The sequence below is a fragment of the Silurus aristotelis genome, assembly GCF_946808225.1.
Source record: "Silurus aristotelis genome assembly, chromosome: 7".
Taxonomy (NCBI): Eukaryota; Metazoa; Chordata; class Actinopteri; order Siluriformes; family Siluridae; genus Silurus; species Silurus aristotelis.
Window position 1 is genome coordinate 23357897 of NC_139580.1, and position 18547 is coordinate 23376443.

General features: G+C 38.9%; 2 protein-coding genes across 2 annotated transcripts in view; one reads left to right on the forward strand and one right to left on the reverse strand.

Annotated features, from left to right (window-relative positions):
• LOC310729309 (P2Y purinoceptor 1-like) overlaps nucleotides 1-959 on the forward strand; it is a 1751-nt gene extending 792 nt beyond the window's left edge. The window contains exon 2 of the mRNA XM_083547417.1: nucleotides 1-959. This exon is cut by the window's left edge and continues 157 nt beyond it. Within this exon, the coding sequence (XP_083403543.1) occupies nucleotides 1-856 (856 nt within the window). The 3' untranslated portion in view covers nucleotides 857-959.
• The window catches only part of tmem117 (transmembrane protein 117), a 54897-nt gene extending 37053 nt beyond the window's left edge, over nucleotides 1-17844 (reverse strand). Inside the window, exons 1-2 of the mRNA XM_083546610.1 lie at nucleotides 17477-17844; nucleotides 14544-14852 (exon numbers count right to left, since the gene is read on the reverse strand). Coding sequence (XP_083402736.1) covers nucleotides 14544-14852; nucleotides 17477-17510 — 343 coding nt within the window. The 5' untranslated portion in view covers nucleotides 17511-17844. The remainder of the gene's footprint in view (nucleotides 1-14543; nucleotides 14853-17476) is intronic.
• Nucleotides 17845-18547: the final 703 nt, after the last annotated feature.

The window sequence follows — 18547 nt, forward strand, 5'->3', positions numbered from 1 at the left end:
CACGTGCTATCGACGGCCTTGGAGCACGGGGACAGTGTTCCTGCTTAACTTGGCACTGTGTGACATCGGCTGGCTCCTTTTGCTGCCATTTACGGTTTACTTCAACCTGCGTCACCCACATATAAAAGGCTTGAACATTTTCTGCCAGTTTAAGAAAATCTTCTTCAACATCAACGTGTATGGAAGCATTTTCTTCCTGGCTCTGATTAGTTTCGATCGTTACACCGGCATGGTGCACCCGATCAGCTCTCTGCGCTGGTGGGACGGGAAAAAGGCCTGCTTCTGCTCCATTTGCACCTGGATATTCCTTATTTTGGCTTCCATTCCTGATTTATTTATGACTTTCGACTTGAGTCGCCCTGACAACTTTACCATCTGTATGGAAAACATCCACGGCCCTTTCTCTTATGTGACAGCCGTCTCGTTAATTCGAGCGCTGGTGGGATTCCTGCTGCCGTTTGTGGTGATGGGAGCATTTTACACACAGATGATAAGGGTCTTGAGAAGCATGACAGGAACAAAGAACCCTAGAAAGCTTAAACTGGCTCCTCGGAGAACTGGGAAACCTCTGGTTCTCATCACGGCTGCTTTAGTGGTTTTCTTGTTGTCTTACGCTCCTTACCACATCATGATTGTGACTTTAGTGTTCATGCGATTCATCGGCAAGGTGACAAGCGAAAACACGGACACGCTCTACATAGCCTATGAGTTCTTGGAGGCCTTGTGCAGTGTGAGCAGCTGTCTGGACCCTGTGCTCTACATACTTGCCAGCCAGGATTTCCAGCAGAGATGGAGGAGGAAGATGGTAATAACACGGCTGTGCTGCAGGGACACCAGAAGAGTTGGTGTTCAGTAGCCACTGTGAGATTAAAAGAAGACTTGAAGGGAAATTACTCCGGCAGTATACATTTAACAGTGCTGATTTTGGGCCTTGTGTCCAGGGAGTATTTCCCACTTTCTTTGTGTGCTGACTTTTTGTATAGAAATAAATCCTAAATTAATATTAAAACTAAACTAATCTAAATAAGTACAATTCAACAAAATTTACTAAAAAAATTATAAAAACACACTGAAATTGAACTGAGGTCAAAACTGGCTGAACTGTTTGACCCAAAAGTTCATTTATAGGATGAAAATGTAGGAAATACTGCCTGAAATATCTCAGCAAAATCATCTTTGAATTAAGGTTCACTCCTGGGCCCAAAGCCCAAGATTACAAAATCACAAGCTTTTAATAGTAAACAAATCATTGGTCAGAAAAATTTACAATAATTTAACAAATACACTCCTGAGACTTGATGTGCCAGCTGTTACTTGTTTTTTTTATGCTGCGGTGAATTGTTTGGAAAAAAAGATTAGGTGAATAGTCTTCTTGTATGCAAAGATTAAATCATAATAATGATTAAATGAGTGAAAGACAAAAATCAGCAGATGTCTGTGTTCACAAATATTTACAGCAAAGCTCGTCAACACTAAACTTTCCACAAAACCCACAAGGCTTACAACTTACTTTATGTATTTGTTTAACCCTGGCTAATTTCTTCAGAATTTATTTGTTTAGCATGTAAGTATTTGTATATTTTGCCATTTTGGGCATTGTCACATTTTTTTGCTCAATAGTAAAAATAAAACTTACCAGCTTTAAGTTTCTGAACTTGAGATAAAGTCCTTTCTCAGGTGCCCAAAAAAGGCAGTAAAACCTTATATGCCAACCTTTTACTCGGTGGAGAAGCAGCATCTTCAGCTTTTCTAAGTAGCCAATCGTAGGATTAATGTGTTTTAGGGTTCTTGCTGCTTTGCAGACAAAGACTAAACAATTACACTGTTATATGTATTTGTTATTACTACATGAACTGTGATATTGGCGAAGCTGCATTCTGATCAATCAGAAACCTCCAAAGTGTGTAAAGGGTTTATGCACTAAAATTCTGCAAAACATATTTGAAAGAAAAGGCAAAAAATAAAAGTGTATGTAGTTAAAAAGTTTTGTTATTAATTACAAATATATCTAACAGTAATATGAATAGCCTTGCATCCTCAACTCCCTCCTGGGTGCTTCCTGGCTGAGTGAACTGGCATACTGAACCCTAGTAATAACTACTTGTGCCCAGATCCCAATGGACTCAGTCAGAGAAAATCCATTCATCATGTTGTAAAAATACTGCGGTTTAATGCCATGACTGACCCTTGGGAGATGATAAGCACAGAAACACTGGTCACATCGATTAATCAGGGCTGGGCATACCGCTGTCTGCTCTTTTTTTTAGAAGATACTGCTATTAAAAAAAAACACAGACACCAAAAGTAGATTGCAGGTGGTAAAATATTTGTTTATATATTTAAGCATCAATGTGAATAAAAGGTAGCAGAAATCCTCTTTAAAACCAGTAGGCTTCTTACATTTGTTAACTTTTCTCTGTTATATTTGTAGGCTTTTCTCTTTGAAACACCTGTTTATTTTCATATATATATATATATATATATATATATATATATATATATATATATATATATATATATATATATATATAAAACCAAGCATGTGACAAATATAATCAATAACTCTGGTCAATGATATTATTTATCTGGTTATAGTAGTTTAGGATTAGGGTTTGGGTTTAGGGTTGGTGTAGGATTAGGGTTAGGAACAGTGTGGGTTTAAGGTTAGTGTTGGATTGGGGTTAGGAATAGTGTGGGTTTAGGGTTGGTGTTGGATTAGGGTTAGGTATAGTGTAGGGTTAGGGATAAGAATTGTGTAGGTTTAGAGTCATAACAGTTACCGTATTTTTCGGACTATAAGCCGCTACTTTTTTCCCACGTTTTGAACCCCGCGGCTTAAACAATGAAGCAGCTAATTTATGGATTTTTCCTGGGTTTTTCCCGGTTTCACAAACTTCAAGCCAAAAAACTGAGCCCCAGAACATTAAAATTTCCAAATGGAAACGAAAAAACGCACTTCACCTGTGTTCTGAGCTGCACGGCATTGGGAGAAAAAACTTACACCGGTGGTGATTTTTAAACACACGACGATGCCAAAAGATAAACTCTCGAGAGAAATTGTTGTGAAAGAAAGGAGGAAGACAGTGAACAATGACTTTCTTGGTAGGCTACTGTTTAGATACAAGCCGTTGTAACGCGTTGAGTCAGGGTGAAGGGAGAGCCCGCTAACTCCAGTTGCAACAGAAACCATATAAGCACAGACAGGTTTCCAAAACTCGTGCTTTTTTATTTTTCTTGGCAACAGCGTTACGGGTTAGTCAAAGAAACTTAGAAATGAGCATCAGAAAATAATAAGGACATATTCCTCGGTCTTGCACACATGCAGTAATACGGGAAAAATGCGGCGGCAGGCTATTCCCAAAATGTCGCTTTGCTCTTAAAGAAGCCACAACATATTTCATCCGTTACACCGTGTAACAGACACTGTCTTTCGTTAAAGCCTGTGTCAAGTTCATTAGTTTCTATGTAGGCACCTGCGGCTTATAGACAGGTGCGGCTTATTTATGTTCAAAATAAAAATCTTTGTCAAATTCAGTGGGTGCGGCTTATATATGGTTGCACTTAATAGTCCGTAAATAACAGTAGGTATAGTGTGGGTTTAGGGTTGGTTTTCGATTAGGGTTAGGAACAGTGTGGTGTTAGGGTTGGTCTTGGATTACGGTTAGGTATAGTGTGGTGTTAGGGTTGGTGTTGGATTAGGGTTAGGTATAGTGTGGTGTTAGGGGTAGTGTTGGATTAGGGTTTGGAATAGTGTAGGTTTACGGTTAGTGTTGGATTGGGTTCAGGAATAGTGTGGGTTTAGGGTTAGTGTTGGATTAGAGTTAGGAATAGTGTGGGTTTAGGTTTGGTGTTGGATTAGGGTTAGGAATAGTGTAGGTTTAGAGTAAGTGTTGGATTACAGTTAGGTATAGTGTGGGTTTAGGGTTGGTGTATAGTGTGGTGTTAGGGTTAGTGTTGGATTAGGATTAGGAATAGTGTAGGTTTAGAGTTGGTGTTGGATTAGGGTTAGGAACAGTGTGGGTTTAGGGTTAGTGTTGGATTATGGTTAGGTATAGTGTGGGTTTAGGGTTGGTGTTGGATTAGGGTTAGAAAAGGTGTGGTTTTAGGGTTAGTGTTGGATTAGGGTTAGGAACAGTGTGGGTTTAGAGTTGGTGTTGGATTAGGGTTAGGTATAGTGTGGTTTTAGGGTCAGTGTTGGATTAGGGTTAGGAAAAGTGTAGGTTTAGTGTTGGTGTTAGATTAGGGTTAGGAATAGTGTATGTTTAGAGTTGGTTTAGGTTTAGTGTTGGATAAGGGTTAGGAACAGTGTGGGTTTAGGGTTGGTGTTGGATTACGGTTAGGTATAGTGTGGGTTTAGGGTTGGTGTTGGATTAGGGTTAGAAATGGTGTGGTTTTAGGGTTGGTGTTGGATTGGGGTTAGGAAAAGTGTAGGTTTAGAGTTGGTGTTGGATTAGGGTTAGGTATAGTGTGGGTTTAGGGTTGGTGTTGGATTAGGGTTAGAAATGGTGTGGTTTTAGGGTTAGTGTTGGATTAGGGTTAGGAAAAGTGTAGGTTTAGAGTTGGTGTTGGATTAGGGTTAGGCATAGTGTGGTTTTAGGGTTAGTGTTGGATTAGGGTTAGAAAAAGTGTAGGTTTAGTGTTGGTGTTAGATTAGGGTTAGGAATAGTGTAGGTTTAGAGTTGGTTTAGGTTTAGTGTTGGATTAGGGTTAGGAACAGTGTGGGTTTAGGGTTAGTGTTGGATTACGGTTAGGTATAGTGTGGGTTTAGGGTTGGTGTTGGATTAGGGTTAGAAATGGTGTGGTTTTAGGGTTGGTGTTGGATTATGGTTAGGAAAAGTGTAGGTTTAGAGTTGGTGTTGGATTAGGGTTAGGTATAGTGTGGGTTTAGGCTTGGTGTTGGATTAGGGTTAGAAATGGTGTGGTTTTAGGGTTAGTGTTGGATTAGGGTTAGGAAAAGTGTAGGTTTAGAGTTGGTGTTGGATTAGGGTTAGGTATAGTGTGGTTTTAGGGTTAGTGTTGGATTAGGGTTAGGAAAAGTGTAGGTTTAGAGTTGGTGTTGGATTAGGGTTAGGTATAGTGTGGGTTTAGGGTTAGTGTTGGATTAGGGTTAGAAATTGTGTGGTTTTAGGGTTAGTGTTGGATTAGGGTTAGGAAAAGTGTAGGTTTAGGGTTGGTGTTGGTTTAGGGTTAGGTATAGTGTGGTGTTAGGGTTAGTTTTGGATTAGGGTAAATATAGTGTGGGTTTAGGGTTGGTGTTGGTTTAGGGTTAAATATAGTGTGGGTTTAGGGTTGGTGTTGGATTAGGGTTAGGTATAGTGTGGGTTTAGGGTTAGTGTTGGATTAGGGTTAGGAATAGTGTTGGTTTAGGGTTGGTGTTGGTTTAGGGTTAGGTATAGTGTGGGTTTAGGGTTGGTGTTGGATTAGGGTTAGGTATAGTGTGGGTTTAGCGTTGGTGTTGGTTTAGGGTTAGGTATAGTGTGGTGTTAGGGTTAGTGTTGGATTAGGATTAGGAATAGTGTAGGTTTAGAGTTGGTGGTGGATTAGGTTTAGGAACAGTGTGGGTTTAGGGTTAGTGTTGAATTACAGTTAGGTATAGTGTGGGTTTAGGGTTGGTGTTGGATTAGGGTTAGAAATGGTGTGGTTTTAGTGTTAGTGTTGGATTAGGGTTAGGAAAAGTGTAGGTTTAGAGTTGGTGTTGGATTAGGGTTAGGTATAGTGTAGGTTTAGGGTTGGTGTTGGATTAGGGTTAGGTATAGTGTGGTTTTAGGGTTAGTGTTGGATTAGGGTTAGGAAAAGTGTAGGTTTAGAGTTGGTGTTGTCTTATGGTTAGGTATAGTGTGGGTTTAGCGTTGGTGTTGGATTAGGGTTATATATAGTGTGGTTTTAGGGTTAGTGTTGGATTAGGGTTAGGAAAAGTGTGGGTTTAGAGTTGGTGTTGGATTAGGGTTAGGTATAGTGTGGGTTTAGGGTTGGTGTTGGATTAGGGTTAGGTATAGTGTGGTTTTAGGGTTAGTGTTGGATTAGGGTTAGGAAAAGTGTAGGTTTAGTGTTGGTGTTAGATTAGGGTTAGGTATAGTGTGGGTTAAGGGTTAGGGTTAGGGTTAGTGTTGGATTAGGGTTAGGAAAAGTGTGGGTTTAGGGTTGGTGTTGGATTAGGGTTAGGTATAGTGTGGGTTTAGGGTTGGTGTTGGATTAGGGTTAGGAAAAGTGTAGGTTTAGAGTTGGTGTTGTATTATGGTTAGGTATAGTGTGGGTTTAGCGTTGGTGTTGGATTAGGGTTATATATAGTGTGGTTTTAGGGTTAGTGTTGGAATAGGGTTAGGAAAAGTGTGGGTTTAGAGTTGGTGTTGGATTAGGGTTAGGTATAGTGTGGGTTTAGGGTTGGTGTTGGATTAGGGTTAGGTATAGTGTGGGTTTAGGGTTAGTGTTGGATTAGGGTTAGGAATAGTGTTGGTTTAGGGTTGGTGTTGGTTTAGGGTTAGGTATAGTGTGGGTTTAGGGTTGGTGTTGGATTAGGGTTAGGTATAGTGTGGGTTAAGGGTTAGGGTTAGGGTTAGTGTTGGATTAGGGTTAGGAAAAGTGTGGGTTTAGGGTTGGTGTTGGATTAGGGTTAGGTATAGTGTGGGTTTAGGGTTGGTGTTGGATTAGGGTTAGGAAAAGTGTAGGTTTAGAGTTGGTGTTGTATTATGGTTAGGTATAGTGTTTGTTTAGCGTTGGTGTTGGATTAGGGTTATATATAGTGTGGTTTTAGGGTTAGTGTTGGATTAGGGTTAGGAAAAGTGTGGGTTTAGAGTTGGTGTTGGATTAGGGTTAGGTATAGTGTGGGTTTAGGGTTGGTGTTGGATTAGGGTTAGGTATAGTGTGGGTTTAGGGTTAGTGTTGGATTAGGGTTAGGAATAGTGTTGGTTTAGGGTTGGTGTTGGTTTAGGGTTAGGTATAGTGTGGGTTTAGGGTTGGTGTTGGATTAGGGTTAGGTATAGTGTGGGTTTAGCGTTGGTGTTGGTTTAGGGTTAGGTATAGTGTGGTGTTAGGGTTAGTGTTGGATTAGGATTAGGAATAGTGTAGGTTTAGAGTTGGTGGTGGATTAGGTTTAGGAACAGTGTGGGTTTAGGGTTAGTGTTGAATTACAGTTAGGTATAGTGTGGGTTTAGGGTTGGTGTTGGATTAGGGTTAGAAATGGTGTGGTTTTAGTGTTAGTGTTGGATTAGGGTTAGGAAAAGTGTAGGTTTAGAGTTGGTGTTGGATTAGGGTTAGGTATAGTGTGGGTTTAGGGTTGGTGTTGGATTAGGGTTAGGTATAGTGTGGTTTTAGGGTTAGTGTTGGATTAGGGTTAGGAAAAGTGTAGGTTTAGAGTTGGTGTTGTCTTATGGTTAGGTATAGTGTGGGTTTAGCGTTGGTGTTGGATTAGGGTTATATATAGTGTGGTTTTAGGGTTAGTGTTGGATTAGGGTTAGGAAAAGTGTGGGTTTAGAGTTGGTGTTGGATTAGGGTTAGGTATAGTGTGGGTTTAGGGTTGGTGTTGGATTAGGGTTAGGTATAGTGTGGTTTTAGGGTTAGTGTTGGATTAGGGTTAGGAAAAGTGTAGGTTTAGTGTTGGTGTTAGATTAGGGTTAGGTATAGTGTGGGTTAAGGGTTAGGGTTGGTGTTGGATTAGGGTAAATATAGTGTGGGTTTAGGGTTGGTGTTGGTTTAGGGTTAAATATAGTGTGGTTTTAGGGTTGGTGTTGGATTAGGGTTAGGTATAGTGTGGGTTTAGGGTTAGTGTTGGATTAGGGTTAGGAATAGTGTGGGTTTAGGGTTGGTTGAACCTCCAACCTTCCAATCAGTAACCCAGAGCAATAACCACTGAGCTACCACCTTCCCCTTACCACATACCACCTAACTAGTTAGGATTAGGCATAGTGTGGGGTTAGGGTAAGATTAGGGTTATGTTAGGGTTAGTTTAGGGTTAGGGTAAAAAAAAAAAAAATTGTGAAAATAACAAATACATTTAACAGTAAGATTAATAAGAATAGAGGAAGTTTGTCTTAAAACGCTGTTAGAGGATACTGTTAATACAAACACACCTAAAGTGCAACTTTTGATGTTAAATATGTGCATATATTATGATAGTAAGCATCACTGTCAAGCACCAGAAATCCTCTATGAAAGAAGTAGGCTTATGTTATTTGTTAACATTTCTCTTCGCACATAGGAAACACCTGTTCTTTCCATATATTCCAACAAAGGGTAAGGCGATATAATGTTTACTTTTTGAATAGACGGCCTACTTCAACACCTCTGAATATGATTTCCTTAGCTATGGGTACCTGGCTAATGATGTCATCTGAAATGTTTGATGCAAGCTCAGCTGTTTCTCTTTCAATGCTCCTGACAAGAACAAACACTTTGCTTGCACAACTCCTGGTTCAAGCCTAATCAGAAAATGTTAGGAAATGAAATTAACATCTATTCTGAGTGCTGAATTAAGAAGTGAGAACACAGCAGGTGTGCGCAAACACACCACGCAGCAGCTGTGCTCTTGCGCTCAAGGCGTCCTCTTTCGCCTGTTCAAACACAACGATACAGTGTTTACAGACAAAGCAAACCTGCGATTTCCACACAACAGAGACCAGCACTGCTTCGTACTTGCTTCTTATACCTATAACAGCGTGTTAGGTCGATAATGAATAAAGAAAACAGGTCAAGTAATCGGACAAATGACTGTATTTTATTAAAAAAAAAAGAGTGCAAAACATTATGTCAGAGTGTTATAATGTTCAGGATTATAGAAGTCCAAATTTGACAAACTCAAACAACTCAGAATTGTGTTCAGATCAACATTTAAGGTCGGTCTGTACTTTAAAAAGGGCTGCCAGGTGTGTGTCAGTGACTGTAATGATTTGGTGTCAATTTGATCTTAGATACAAGCATTTCATTTAAAAGGTATTTGGCCCACGGGACCTTGTTTTTGCATCTCTGAGCTATAGAGTATGTGATTTCACAAACACAAATGCTGCCATCTAGTGATCAACTGGTGTAATACAAGAAAGTAAGATAGAAAGAGAAAGCAGCGTTTATTTTAAGTCAAGTCAAGAGGCTTTGATTGTCAATTCTACTATACACAGTGGTACACAGTACACAGTAAAAACGAGACAACGTTCCTCCAGAACCCTGGTGCTACACTAAACAACAACATAGAGCTACAACACAACACAAGCTACATAAAGTGCATCGAGTGCAACCTAGTGCAAACAGTGCAGACAAAAAAACAGTACAGACAGACAGTGCAGACAGACAACACAAGACAAGACAACACAAGACAAGACACAAAACCCAAGATAGCACCGACCAGTAAACCTACTGTATACTTTGATTATACAGTACTGTGCGAGGAGAACTGTAAAAACTATACCTGGGGGTGAATATAAACAAAACAATGTAGTGCAAAAAGCAGCAGAAGTCAAGAGGTGCAAAAGACAGCATGTAAACATGTCGCATGTACTCAACAGCACAGTGAAATTTTTACTTTGCATATACCAGCTTGCTAGGAAGCTGAAGAAGAACACAAACTCCACCATTATTGATCATAAAAAACGCAATTGTAGTCACTTTATAGTCATTTTATAGTCATTTTCCTTTGTAAGCTGCACACTTGTAAATATCTGTACATTCATTTAAACAATATTTTTACTCTGTGTATATTGCATTATTTAATTGTCTGTTTTACTATTTTGTTACATTGTGTCTGTACTTTCTCCTGCACTGGAAGCTCCCGACGCCAACTCAAATTCCTTGTGTGTGGAAGCGTACTAGGTAATAAAGCTATTTCTGATTCTGATTTAATAATAACACCGCAATAACTTGTTGATTTCTTTTAATCTGAAGTTGTCATCTTTACATTAGGATGCCCACTTAAATTTAAGGTTAAAGGTTTACTGTCAACAGTAAAATCGCAGTTGCATCTTTAAGACATGAGATGAATGCACATCCTTCCCTCACCCCTTCTATTTGCCCAGTAAGAGGCTACTAATGTTTTCTGTACTCAAGAAAAGATAAATGATCTTTGAGCTGATGATCTGGTACTCAGCTAACATACACTAAAAGCAGCTACAAGTTGACCTGAAGGTCTAAAAAAAAGCATCTAGGACCTTACATACCCCATCTATCACCTTTTCTCCTCTGTTCAGGTAAGAGGTTCAGTTAATAATTTCTTTCTAAGGCCGTCTCACAACAGAAACAGTAACACTTAGAATCCCTATATAACAACAGGCCATATGAAAACTTCAATAGGTATAATAAGTAATCCAATTGGCACACTATACATTTGAACCACATTTGGATCTCTTTTATTATATGTCCTGTGTTCTGATAATTACGAGGGGACGAATGGAAGGGCATGTGAGAAGCGGTAAGATGTGAATAGACTTTGGTGTTGGAGATAAACCTTAAACCTAAGTGGACCACAACATCCTGAGAGATAGATGACCGCTTGTGGTTTTTTAAGCAAATCAACGCTTTCGATACTAAACCTTCAACTCAAGCCTGCTTTTTACTGTAGGCCAGAAAAGTGTAAGCTAAAGATATGATTATTATCTTGAGATTATTGTAATATTAAGATATTGCAGTTATACAATATACACTTTCCTGTGAGAAGATTAATCACACCATCATGATCTTTTGTCAGACAATCTGCAGCCAAGAATGATGTTTCTCAAAATACAGAAAATTGTAAAAACTGTAAGGAATGACTACTGTATGTGTGTGTGTGTGTGTGTGTGTGTGTGTGTGTGTATTCTGTACATGTCTTTTTTAATGTAATGCTTGTATAACTACTGAAACAGCGTTATCCCCTGTTTGATGTTTCGGTATTTATCTCTCTTTGGACTTTGGAATGCTTTAAATGATAGATGATGTGCTATTATATTTTTGCCATAAAGTCTGTGTAAACTTACCACTAAACGTACTTACTACAGACATAAAGACATTCGACATTTGCCACTAATCCAGAACCTCCTTAGGTTTTCCTCAGCAACGAATGGTAGATGGATGGGTTATTCTTAGTCTGTGTCTTATTGGACAATTAGAATATATTTATTGATCAAGACTTTAAAGCACATTGAAAGATGCTCTGGCTAAGAGCGTCTGCCAAATGCCATAAATGTCATTTTAAAATCCAAGCAGCAGATTTGTATTGTAAATGAAAATGTACTCACCAACCAATTTTCCCCCCATTCTGGAGTTGCCAGTATTGCCTGAGGCACTTGACCTGTATCTGCTTGATTATAAGCAATGTGAAGCTACATGATTGACCGTTTAAAAAAAAATTAAATATATACTGTATAAATGAGAAGGTGTTTTTAATAAAATGGACAGTAAGTGGTATATGTCTTGACAAACTGTAGATTAATTAGATCATTTTGATGGTATGTATAAATAAGAATAGAATGATCTTATTTATTTTGGACAACAATTTGGAGTAGGATTTCTATTCTCCAAATCTAACCGTCTCATTCTCGAATGCATTTCAGATCACAAAGCGGGTTGCACAATGAACAACAAAAGGCTTTGATTGTTTCACACTTTCCATTATTATTCAGCAAGCTCCCACATAGCAGTCATTAGAAGACACATTGTCTCCTCCTGAGACAGAGTCAAGTGATCTGCTGCTGACGGATAACATGATTTGTTCATATAATCTCAACTAGTGGTGATAATCTAGGAAGAGATTTTCCTCCTTACTTTATACCTGTTATTCACTCTGTGGTCTTTGGTATGATGAATTATGTGAGAAAATGCTCTCTGAGGGGGAAAGTGTGGGGTGAGTGCAATTTAGTTCACTGTCAATGTTTGAAGACCGGAGGATGTGACATGCCACACCTAGTGGCTAATTAATGGGACACGGGACAGAGACAGAGACTGTAAGACTGTGAAGGCTGAAAACTAAAGACAAACCTAGAGAGAGAAATGGAAAAACAGGCCTAAAGACTAGTGATAAGAAAGGAGAAAAATATGTATAGTGATGACAAGGCAGATAGAAGGAGAGAGAAAATGAATAAAAATAGCCTTAAATATTGGATGATAGTTTCTCATGTCATATCTTTGCCCTTCTCTCTCTCTCTCTCTCTCTCTCTCTCTCTCTCTCTCTCTCTCTCACTCCCTAACTCTCTCAATACTTTTACATAATGAACAGATATGGGATAAGTAAGGAATAAAACATGACAATACACACTTATTCAAAAGATATAAAATGACTGTGATTATTTTTCTATAAAATAAATACCACATCAAAGTGGCAAATATATTGACAATATTTTTCTTAATAAAACATGAATAAAAAAAACATTTACATGTAATGTTGTGGAACATCTACAACATCATGTCACTTCCTATAAGCATCTAAAACCAGGCATTCCCTCTCTAACATAATATCTGTGTCCTGAAGCACCATATCAAAATGCTTATGCTGACACTGGAGACTCATTCCATAGTGTCATTTAAGCAAGTCTACAATTATATGCATAAAATTGCATATTAATTATATGAGTTGTTACCAGAGAAACAAATATTTCTACAGTAATAGTTCTACAGGCTGATTATTGAGGCAATGCTATTTAACAAAATTGAAGTAATGTCATTTGGGTATGTCTTTGTCTGTCTGCTAGCTTAGTTCTGTACAACATGAATAAAGGTTTCATAGGTGCTGTTTTGGAAGTAAATTCAAAATAAAGCCTATAAATCACAGAACTTTTTCTGGCACACCACTGATAACACAATAAAATGCAATAAATTAATTAAACTGACATGACCAGGCAACATTAAACAGCAGGAGAATATAATACATTATGTAGGAGTTGCAAAATGTCTCTATAAAGAAGAACCATGGGCTTGTAGACGAACCTGGCACACATCAAAACAACATAAACCCAACAGATTGAACAGAAAACCTGAAGCTGTAAAGCATTAACACTACCTGCTATGACACTGTGGTTGTATGGAAGACCTAATGGAGATGGAACAGATGGATAAAGGTATACTGGGATGTTAGCAGAGAGACAGAGATTTTGCAGCAGGAGAGGACCTGCTTCGTTGCTGAGACACTGATAGCACTAAAAACAGAGATGACCTTGGGGGTGCATCTAAAAGAGGACAGAGACAAGTCTTCATGAAGGTCTTCAGAGGAGGATTATAGAACCTGAGGTCTATATTATTGAAAGACCTGCAACTCATTATAGAAAGTCTTCATCTGGGGACCACAAGTGACTTGGACCTAGGGGGGTCACTGATGTAACCCAAGTGGGAGGTATATTCTTTTGTATTTGATAAGATACAGGATAAGTAATAAGTGAGTAATAATAATATGCAGTTGAAATACGGTGGGCGTGATGTGGTCAGGTCTTTTGGTATAAGTGATAGTCAGAGCTTTATTTAGGTTGAGCATCCTTAAAAAACATAGGCAAGAGTCTTGCAACATTGCTGAGGTGAATAAATTAAAGCTTTGCATCAAAACTGAATCAGCACATGTTGACCAATCAGAATGTAGAATTCAACATCACTCTGGTATAATTCCAATTATACCTCACACACTCTAATCATAGCATCTGAGTCATTCATATCACTGTAACTTGATTCATTATAGGATATGAGAGCTTGTTCCAAAATAGTTAGTCCAGCATGACAGACATGATGAGCTCTGATTCACAGGATATTACTGGACAGTGTTTCCCAGAAAACTGATAAACCTCTAAGACAAGTAATGTCCAATCTTTTCCAAGGGCCAGTGTGGGTTTTCATTCCAACCAAGCAGGTCCACACCAAATTCTACCTGTTTCAATGTAATGATTTTTATTTTCAGTAACTATCAGATGTGGCCCTTGATTGGTTGGAAAAGATCGGACACCCCTGAGCTAAGGACTGAGGAGTCAGGTCTATGCACCACAGAATTCAGTCACACTTAATCAAGGAGTTAAATAACAACAGGTCAATATTTTTACAGCTGCACTAACAAGCATTGATATCCAGTCCATTGCACATGCTCTAATTTGCTTAACAATTCAAGTTTTTATCATCTCAGAAGGCCAGACAGTTTGCCTGTGTTTTTATCGCTTGACAGGTTTTAAAAGGTTAGAAATAGACAATGACTATAAGATTGTATTTTGGAAGGGTTTTACATATTGTGACCTAAATATGTAATGTACAATACACTTCAATGATTCAGCACTATGTACTATAACAAAAAATAGTGTACGTTATTAATTGGGCATTCTTGTATAGTGTATTCACCACATATATGGTTCAAGAGCTGTACAGTACAATATCAAGAACAATAAATACACAAATATCAGCGTGCTACAGGCTTCATTAGTTTGGAAAATGTTGTGAGACCTTACTAACTTTTAAACTTGTGCATGTTCTAGGTGTACATGCCCTTAAAGTGTACACAAAAACAGTGGAAAAACTAGTTTGTACAATGGATCTACAGTTCCAAGTGCATGATTTGTTAAAAGTATTACATAGCACAATCCCATGTTGAATAGCAAACATTAAATAGTTAGCTTACTTACCAAAAAGTCTTCGATGGAAGAAGAACTTCCCTGCAACGAGTCCTGTGAGGATCGCCAGAATCCACATCAGCACCTTTAGGAAGTTCCACCCTCTACCTGGATACTTATTCACGATGAAGGAGAAACAGTTTCCCACAACTATCACATTTGCCTCCGTCTGACTATGGGATACAGGGTCTTCAGCAAAGATGAGGAAATTAAAGAAGGTGACAAGGTAGGCTACAATTAAGCGCGACCACGGGTGCTGGAAATAGTAACGGAAGCGGACACCTAGCTCCATTCCTCGAAGCCTCGCCATACACCCGCCTCCTTGAGAAAAAGAAAAAGAACAGAGACAGTGGGTAAAAAACAGTGCCAGATTGCCAAATTGGACTTAGGCAAAAAGTAATAAGTACAGTACATGGCATCGGTGCAAGTATTTAAACACACATTTCGATATGATGAGTTTTGTTCACATTATGCAGATGACTACCATAAAGATTCTGCAGTCAAAAAACTGCAGTAAGTGATAATTGCATTATAGATTATTATATGAAAATAAAATGTATTAAACTATTAATACTAATATTAAATATAATGTTAATAATACTGTAATGTCAATGGCAGTCCCAAAAAGCATGTTGTAAATAATTTAGCAGAATATCACATTATAAATTATTCATTTATCATGCAGTCTATGCAGAACATTGATTTGAAAAGAAAATGACACTTAATATTATTTGTAAAAGTTTTTGTTTCATTTGTAAAAAATTACACCACTGTATAAAACTTAAATAATTTATTTTTAAACCTGACAAAGTAACAATAATTCATTTTTAAACCTGAAATTTGACATCTTGCATGTATTGTTAAACATAATGTTTTGTTAGAAGGCAATGATGAACATGCAGTTTGTATCTGTAACTCTGAAAATGACATTTTATTTGAAAAGAGCTGAATGTGTGTTGCACATTTATGCATGACTGGATGTGTGCAGCTGGTAAATCATTACAGGATGCTGGAAATCCAAAAACTCTATAGCACAAAGTGGGTCAAATGGGGCCAAACCTAGATCATGAAAATTGACCAAAGCTGCAGCGTTAACAGTGAAATAACATGAACGAGGGCCCAATATCATAGCCGGAACCCCTGAACATTAATGATCTCACACACCTGCTCAGTGTTAAGTATATACACAGACACCACAGAAAACTAGTATATTATATGGACAAAAGTTTTATGGACTCCTGACAATAAGATGCATATGTTTTTGAGTGTGCTATTCCACATTTAGTCCCCATTTGCTGTTATATCCTTTACTCTTCTGGGAAGATGTTCCACTAAATTTTGGAGTGTGTCTGGGGAAAATTGTGCTCATTCAACCACAAGCGTGTCAGGTAATGATGTAGTGTGAGGAGACATGAGGTGCAGTCAGCGTTCTAATTCATCCCAAAGGTCTTTAGTAGGGTTGAGGCCAGAGCTCTATTGCAAGCCACTCAATAACATTGAACTTCAGCCTATCTATCATTCCATATCTTCATGAAGCTTACTTTGTGCACAGGGGCATCGTTATGCTTGAATGGTTCAAGTGAAGAGAAATTTATTGTTGAAATTCAATGATGCCACATCCAAAGACATCCTAGACTATTGTGTGCTTCCAAATTGTGGTAACAGTTTGGGAAACAACCATATATGACTTGGAAAAGTCAGGTATCCCAATACATTTATCCTTATAGTGTATACTAAATGGAAAAAAGCTATGTGGAAACTCGACATCCAAACGTTGCATTAAGATATTCCTTTATTTAAACCAAGAGGCCCAAAAATGTTTCACATGAAAAATCCTATTTGGTTGAAGAGGAAGAACTTTAGACCTCAACCGCACTGGACACCATGAACTTGTACTGCACTCAGACCTCCTCACACAACACCAGTTCCTGGCCTCACTAATAACCTTGTGGCTGAATAACTGCAATTCCCCACAGATAAGCTCCTAAATCTACTGAAAAGCTTTCCCGGAGGTGTGGAGTTTATTATAATAGAATGAGGAGTTCAACAAGCTCATATGGGTGTCCACAAACATTTGGCCTAATAGTGTATTCCTCGAAAACTAGTTACGTAACAACAAACTAAAACTGAAACAGCATGGGCAGTGAGAAGTGTTATAGCTCCATGATCCCTCAAATGATCCTGAGCTCAGGTTATTTTTGGAGCATAGTTTCACTTAATGTCCTTGCCAGTTTCCTCTGAAATCCTTACACCCAAAAAATGAGTTATTTTAGGAGCGAAAGAATGTGTATTCGTGTCTGAGTGCCTGAGTGTGTGCACAGGCTCCAGTCCCTATCCAGGGGCGCCAGTCCATCTCGGATGCCTCATTCCTAGTGTTCCCACCAGCATAGGCATCCGAATCCACCTCAACCCTAATGTGAACAAGTGTAAAAGTAACTGCTGGTAATTTTCCTTCTCATGTTATTAGTCTTATTTTTTACACATGCAGCTCCACAAGACCATGCTGCACCGCAAAAAGTATAAGCGGAAGCTGTAAATGAAGCCTTCAAGAAGATTGATAAACCTTGGTGTAATAAAGACCCGCATGATGTGAGAAGGCTTGGAATAGCACTGCAGCTGGCACCTATTCTGGCTTTCTGTAGACACACATGTGTGCGATGCAGCTATAAATATGTCATGTATAACTACATATAACCTGGAAATCTGATTAAAACAGTATATGGTTCAACAGTGTAAGGAAACATTTATATTACACCATGAAGCTGCAGCGTGCTATCTGTAGGCTGCTTCAACGCCAAACCTAGGACATTATGAGCCACTTTGTATAGAATAAAGCCGTATTCCCTTATTATTTATCCGTTTGGGTGTAGTCATGCCTGCTGATTTTACGATTTATCATGAGGAAAACGTGCACATGGCAAAACGGAACCGGTTTGTTTTCTTACGAGGGCAGACTGAAAGCATCTCGGAGCCCATCATCTGATCTGAGCAGCGGAGAGCTCCTCTTCCCCCCCAATGGCGCTTTCTCTAATCCGTCTCCTCTTACACACTGACTATGCGGGGGATATCCAGAGCAATATGCGATCAAATAAAAAGAAGAACACGAAGAAGAAGAAGCGAGATTTATAGCGAAGAATGAATCCCGGAGGATAAACGACGCACAGGAACAAACCGCGATAACTAAAATGTGGCAGAAATGTAGGCATATACAAAGAGCTGCTGAGAGGAGCTCACGCCTTCCTCTCTTCCTCTGCCTCTCTCTATCTATCTCTCTTTCTCTCTCATCCACTGCCCGCCTCCAAACACACACACAGAGAGAGAGAGAGAGAGAGAGAGAGAGAGAGAGAGAGAGAGAGAGAGAGAGAGAGAGTTAAAGAGGGAAAGAGAGAGTAGGGAGAGAGATAATAAAGAGAGAGAGAGAGAGAGAGAGAGAGAGAGAGAGAGAGAGAGAGAGAGAGAGAGAGAGAGAGAAAGAAAGAAAGAAAGAAAGAAAGAAAGAAAGAAAGAAATAGAAAGAGGGTTAAAGAGGGAAAGACAGAGTAGGGAGAGAGATAATAAAGAGAGAGAGAGAGAGAGAGAGAGAGAGAGAGAGAGAGAGAGAGAGAGAGAGAGTTAAAGAGGGAAAGAGAGAGTAGGGAGAGAGATAATAAAGAGAGAGAGAGAGAGAGAGAGAGAGAGAGAGAGAGAGAGAGAGAGAGAGAGAGAGAAAGAAATAGAAAGAAATAAAAAGAGGGTTAAAGAGGGAAAGAGAGAGTAGGGAGAGATATAATAAAGTGGGAGGGAAAGAGAGAGAGAGAAAAAGAGAGAGAGAGAGAGAGAGAGAGAGAGAGAGAGAGAGAGAGAGAGAGAGAGAAAAAGAAATAGAAATAAATAAAAAGAGGGTTAAAGAGGGAAAGAGAGAGTAGGGAGAGATATAATAAAGTGGGAGGGAAAGAGAGAGAGAGAGAGAGAGAGAGAGAGAGAGAGAGAGAGAGAGAGAGAGAGAGAGAGAGAGAGAAGCCAGTACAATGACTCAC